The sequence below is a fragment of the Paramisgurnus dabryanus genome, chromosome 15 (genome assembly GCF_030506205.2).
Source record: "Paramisgurnus dabryanus chromosome 15, PD_genome_1.1, whole genome shotgun sequence".
Classification (NCBI taxonomy): Eukaryota; Metazoa; Chordata; class Actinopteri; order Cypriniformes; family Cobitidae; genus Paramisgurnus; species Paramisgurnus dabryanus.
The window spans coordinates 13,122,841-13,128,886 of record NC_133351.1 but is presented as its reverse complement, the minus strand read 5'-3'; the positions used below and the strand labels follow the sequence as shown (position 1 = coordinate 13,128,886).

At 35.1% G+C, this 6,046-nt stretch overlaps 1 protein-coding gene across 1 annotated transcript; it reads right to left on the bottom strand.

Moving 5' to 3' along the window:
* Positions 1–1,088: 1,088 nt before the first annotated feature.
* Positions 1,089–5,166, bottom strand: gpa33b (glycoprotein A33 (transmembrane), paralog b). Its single transcript, XM_065251386.2, has 7 exons — positions 4,799–5,166; positions 3,406–3,569; positions 3,079–3,295; positions 2,824–2,988; positions 2,627–2,743; positions 2,241–2,367; positions 1,089–2,097 (listed from the first exon to the last, which is right to left on the bottom strand). Exons 1-7 carry the CDS (start codon positions 4,842–4,844, stop codon positions 1,479–1,481), a joined length of 1,455 nt encoding a protein of 484 aa, XP_065107458.1. The 5' UTR covers positions 4,845–5,166; the 3' UTR covers positions 1,089–1,478.
* Positions 5,167–6,046: the final 880 nt, after the last annotated feature.

Below are 6,046 nucleotides of genomic sequence, written 5' to 3'. Positions count from 1 at the left end.
TGGGTTGTTTTAAACCAACTGCTGGGTTATTATACCCCATGGTTGCATTAAAACAACCCAACATAGTGTAATTTTTAACCAAGCATGGGGTCATTTTGTCCAATATATACCCATTATGAGTCTAAAATAACCCAGCAATTTTTAAAATGTACTCAACATAGAAAGGTAAATTATAAACACTTTTTATAATTTATCATGTGCATCCCATAGCCACCAGCCTTGGTGTCACTATAGACAGTGATTTTAAACTGGATAAACAAATTAACAATGTCGTTAAATCATTTTTTTTCCATCTTCGGCTTTTATCTAAAATGAAACCTTTTTTAACGTTGAAACATTTTGAGCTAGTCATGCACGATTTTATTTCTTCACATCTGGACTACTGCAATTCACTTTATACTGGAATATCCCAAAATGCACTTTCGCGCCTGCAGTTAGTCCAGAACTCTGCGGCTAGAATTTTAACAGGAACCAAAAAGCGCGAACACATCACCCCCATCCTCGCCTCATTGCACTGGCTTCCTGTTCGATTCCAAATCGATTTTAAGATTTTATTGTTTGTTTTTAAAGCGCTGACTGGACTGGCCCCTCAGTACATCACTGACCTCATCCAAATTTATACTCCGGCGCGTTCACTGAGGTCAAATGGCCAGTTCCAGCTCGTGGTTCCTAAATCCAGACTCAAATCCAGGGGGGACCGGGCCTTCTCTGTAGTTGGCCCAAGACTGTGGAACGCTCTGCCTCCTCTGGTCCGTGCGGCCCCCACAGTTGAATGTTTTAAGTCTCGTCTTAAGACCCACTTTTATTCCTTGGCTTTTAACACTGCGTGAGTTATATGGTCCTGTGTCTTTTATTATTTTGTTTTTATTTATTTATTTTAAATGATTGTGGTTTTGTACTTGTGTGCCTTTCTATTGTCTTTGTACAGCACTTTGGAGACTGTTCTTGTTGGCAAAATAAAGTTGATTGATTGATTGATTGATATTTGAAACAAAAACAGAAAAAAAGAAACATGGTTAGACTCTTGATGAAAACAATGCTTTAAAATCATTTTAATTAATATATATATATATATGTTGGATGTAATTTATCATATGTATGCATTTGTTAATAATTTCATTACAATTTTTAAGTCTTAATAAGCTTTAAAGCAACTGTAAAATTTGTAACATATAAAAATATACAGGCTAAAAAATATTTTTAAAAACGAATTGTCAAAGTACACAACATTATGAGGTTTAACTGTTGGATTTAAACAAATTGCTTAACCAGCCTCATGAACCAAATCAGAAGATATTTACAATAATTAAAAAATATAATTTAATTATTTCACCTTATAGGCCTAACTAACAAGCCTTATGATTCATACACCAACACAGTTTACTATCTAGCGAAACGGCAGATCATAATAAAAGATTAGTCACCAGAATAAATGATTCCATGGTTACAGTTCATTACCAAATTACTAACTTGAAAAGTTACTTGTAGCGATCTCTTTGATCATACCGATCACTGAGGTCATCACGGCTACCTCTGCGGTCATCATACCGATCTCTGAGGTCATCACGGCTACCCTTACGTTCATCGTACCGATCTCTGAGGTCATCACGGCTACCTTTACGTTCATCATACCGATCTCTGAGGTCATCACGGCTACCCTTACGTTCATCATAGCGATCTCTGAGGTCATCACGGCTACCTTTACGGTAATCGTAGGAATCTCTGAGGTCATCACGGCTACCTTTACGGTAATCGTAGGAATCTCTGAGGTCATCACGACTACCTTTACGGTAATCATAGGAATCTTTGAGATTGTCACGACTACCTCTGCGTTCGTCATACTCATCTCTGAGGTTATCACGGCTTCCCTTGCGGTCATCGTAGCGATTGCTGAGGTCATCGCGACTTCCCTTGCGGTCATCGTAGCGATTGCTGAGGTCATCGCGACTTCCCTTGCGGTCATCATGGTGATTTCTAAGCTCATCAGTATAAACTTTGGGCAAAATCCTCTCATCAGTGTTCTCCTTTGTTTTATCTTCACACTCTTCTTCAACTAAAGCTAGTTGTGGTACGTCATGGAATTCCACTTCTGGAGTTCTGGGACAATAAATAAACATTTAGACGTATGTATTTGCAGATGTTAAATTAAAGAAAGACAAATAAAATCATCCTATAGGTTAATGGGATGTTTTCAATCACTCAAATACCAAGAATCACTTCATGTATCAATGGAGACTTACCCCATATGAATCTCCTCTGGCTTCTGTTTACGTTTGCGACAACAGCAACAGATGACTATTATAAGTAATACAATTCCAGCAACACAACCACCTATGATGCCTATTGTGGAAGCAAGATTCATAGAAGCTGCAAAAAACAGAAATAAGAAAGTAGATCAAGTCACTTACATTTATGCATTTGGCAGACACTTGTATCCAAAAACACTTTGAAAGGGCATTTAATCTATACATCTATATTTTTTATCAGTATGTGTGTTCTCTAGGCATTGAACTTAATGCAGTGTTTTACCATACACATGGTAAAATAATAGCATACATCTAAATGAGATAAACAACCATATTATTCTAAACAGAAAGTAATAATAGGCAAAAGTGTCAATACTCACGAGGCATTACGGACAGGGTGAGGTTACATTTGGCTGATCCAACCTTATTGCTTGACAAACAGACATAAAACCCTGACATCTCCATGGATGCATTGAACAGAGACAGAACGCCATCCTCTGTGACACACAATCATGTGTAAATTATAGACATATAACGACAGATAACGTAATTAGCCTAAAGAAGACAAAAGACCTACTTTCAGTGGTTTTAGGAGGAAAGGGTCGAGGGGCATTTTTGACATCGTATCTCTCCCATTTATACGTAGGTGTTGGAGAGCCCTCCTCAGAGAAACAGGTTAAGCTGATATTGTTTCCGTATTCTGGTGTGCCTACTATCTTACAGATGGGTTGTGATGGTGGAACTGTAAGACAATGTAGGATTTTTAAGACTGTGGTTTTACTCTTCATAAAAATTGACTTTTAATACTATTGATAAAAACTAAAACTCTTACCCTGAACCAAAAGAAGGGTTGTGTCAGCTGTCTGACCCTCGTTGTCCATAGGAATCTGAACATAACATCTGATTGGTCTGCTTTCCTTGCTTGAAACTTGTTTTAGTGTCAGCATTGACTGTCGAGTGATAAGGTTGGTCTCTATGGAAGCTTTTCCTTGATACTGTGATCCGATGTCTACTAAGTTCTTTTCAGAGTAATAGGTCCCAATAACAACCTGTTAGGACGTTATGATAGAGAAAATAGTAATCAAAGACACTTATCACACAGTTCTGTTTTATGAAAGTTACAATGGTGTTGAAGGGCACCCAAATATATTTATTTTACCTTTGGTAAAGTCCCATCATCATCTCCCATCCATGTGATGATAATAAGAGAATTGTCTGGATTTTTCGGTTTAAAATTACATGTAAGGGTGACATCATCACCCCGTGCAACCTCAAGGGATGCTTCACTCATCTTCACTTCCAATCCAAAAGCAGTAGACATCACTGTAAGGCAAAGAGAGACAACTCTGTTTTATCTTATAATAAAATGAATAACGCAGAAACTACAAAAAGTACCAAACACCTGAGGCAGGTATTAGAATTTTGTATTACGATTAGAATTAGTATTAAATAAAGTATTAGAAAACTGACAATTTACAGAAATTACCTGACAATACTATAATGTACAATAATGTCCAAACTAAAAAAAGCTTGCACTGACACATCTTAAAATACATCAGTGTCCTTTGTTTTGCCTCGAAATGCACACAAGTAATGTTTTTAGTAAGGCATGTTTGTTAAAACTAGTTATATTTCCTAATTAAACTAGGCATAGTCCTGGCTTAAGCTAATTCCTGTCCGGGAAACCACCCGATAGAGTCCAAATACTTTCTATTCACAGTAGTAAAAAAAATCTGCACTATGCCTTAATAAATAATAATAAATACCCAACTTTCATTATTTATCTGTTAAACTTACATTAATTCCTACTGATCAATGTTTGTTAATTAAAGTATTTAAGAATACATCAATCTACATTATTTGTCAAATGGCCGCTGAGTTAATGGCATTGTGAAATGACTACCCAGGTGAAATAGTAGTACACTTCCACAGTGTGTACTTAAAGTGCTTTATTTTCGCACACTAATTTTGTACTTAATATACTAAAAATTCATCTTTAGTACTTACTTCACTGTGCTATTTTGAGACACAATAAGTATGAACTAAAATGTGCTAAAAATGTATTTAAAAAATGTATTTAGGTACCACTTGTAGTAAATTTGAACCCATCTTTGTATGAAAGTTTGAGTTCATGTTTAACTCAAGTGTTAACTAAATACTTTTTTAATACAATATGTTAAAAGTGCATTTTAGTTCATATTCAGGGTGTCTCAAGATAGCACAGTGAAGTACACTTGGATAATCTTAAGAACATCTTAAGAAGTACAAAAGATGAATTTTTAGTAAATTAAGTACAAAATTAGTGTGCGAAAATAAAGCACTTTAAGTACACTATGGAGGTGTACTACTTCATCACCTGGGTAAATAAATATGCCTATAGTTAAAAGAAATATACCATGAGAAATAACCCCCAAAATTCTACCTTTAACATAGTATCATATATTAAACATTTAAAATAATACAAATGACCTTTGTGACACACCTTATGTTATCTTACATAAAATGTATTTGACTTACTGCACACAATGTGAACATTAGAAAAACAATCTTACCTGATATTAAATATAGGCTGCAAAAAATCAGTTTCCAGTTGGTCATCTTATCGTTGTTCAATCAAAATATAATAGAAAGCGCAAGTGGATTTTTACATATACTACTAATATAGCTTTATCTTCTGGTTTCCTGTGTGCTCAACGAGACACATGTATCTACCACACCTTTGTGTGCCCTTTGGACCCTTCACCCAGCGTTTCCTCTTTTCAATGCTTTCCAAGTAAGGTTGTAATAAAATGTCAGGTGTGATGAGATCATAATGCACAGGAAAGTTATTTATAAAGAAAATGTTTAAAAGGAAGTTATACTGCAAATGATATTTGAACATCCCTGTCTGTTATCATTGGGTAAAACATCCCTCACGAAAATTAACAATAGTTTTACTACAGTAAGAACTAAAATAACACTGTTACTGTAGTAAAACCATGGTTACCACAAAAACATGGTTTTCAGAAACCATAGTTAAACCATGGTTACTGTAGTAAAATCATGGTTTTGGTCATAGTAATCAAGACATAAAAAAACATGGTTACTACATTTAAAAAAAAACATGGGGATTTAAAGGGATAGTTCACCCATAAATGAAAATTCTGTCATCATTCACTCACTTCGATGTTACAAACCTGTATAAATGTATTTGTTCTGCTGAACACAAAGGAAGATATTTTGAGAAATGTTTGAAACGAAACCGTTCGTGGACCACATTCACTTCTATAGTAGGAAAAAAGAATACTATGGAAGTAAATGGGGTCCACAAATGGCTTGGTTACAGAAATGTACCAAAATATCTCCCTCTGTGTTCATCAGAACAATGACATTTATACAGGTTTGTAACAACATGAGACTGAGAGTGAGTAAATGATGACAGAATTTTCATTTTTGAAAAACTGTAAAACTGTGACTGACTTACTGTATGTTTATTGGTCAAGTATTTACATACTAATTAAATATTTATTTCCTACAATTCTAAATGGAATCTTGAAAGAAATGATGCCTTTAACAACAAGCACAAACTAGCAATAACTAAAAATCATATCCAGCACGCAGCTGTGGTGTATTTCTACATTTGACCAGCAGATGGTGGTCTTGTATAGGATACATAATTGAAACTACAGGCGCTTTGTGAACAGGTCCTTTTTCTGTTTGTTGAGCACTTAAGAGACATTTATTAAAAAGAATATGTTTGTATTACCTGCACATCCAGTCTTTTCCCTTGTGACATTTTTATTGTGAGATTGTTATTCTCC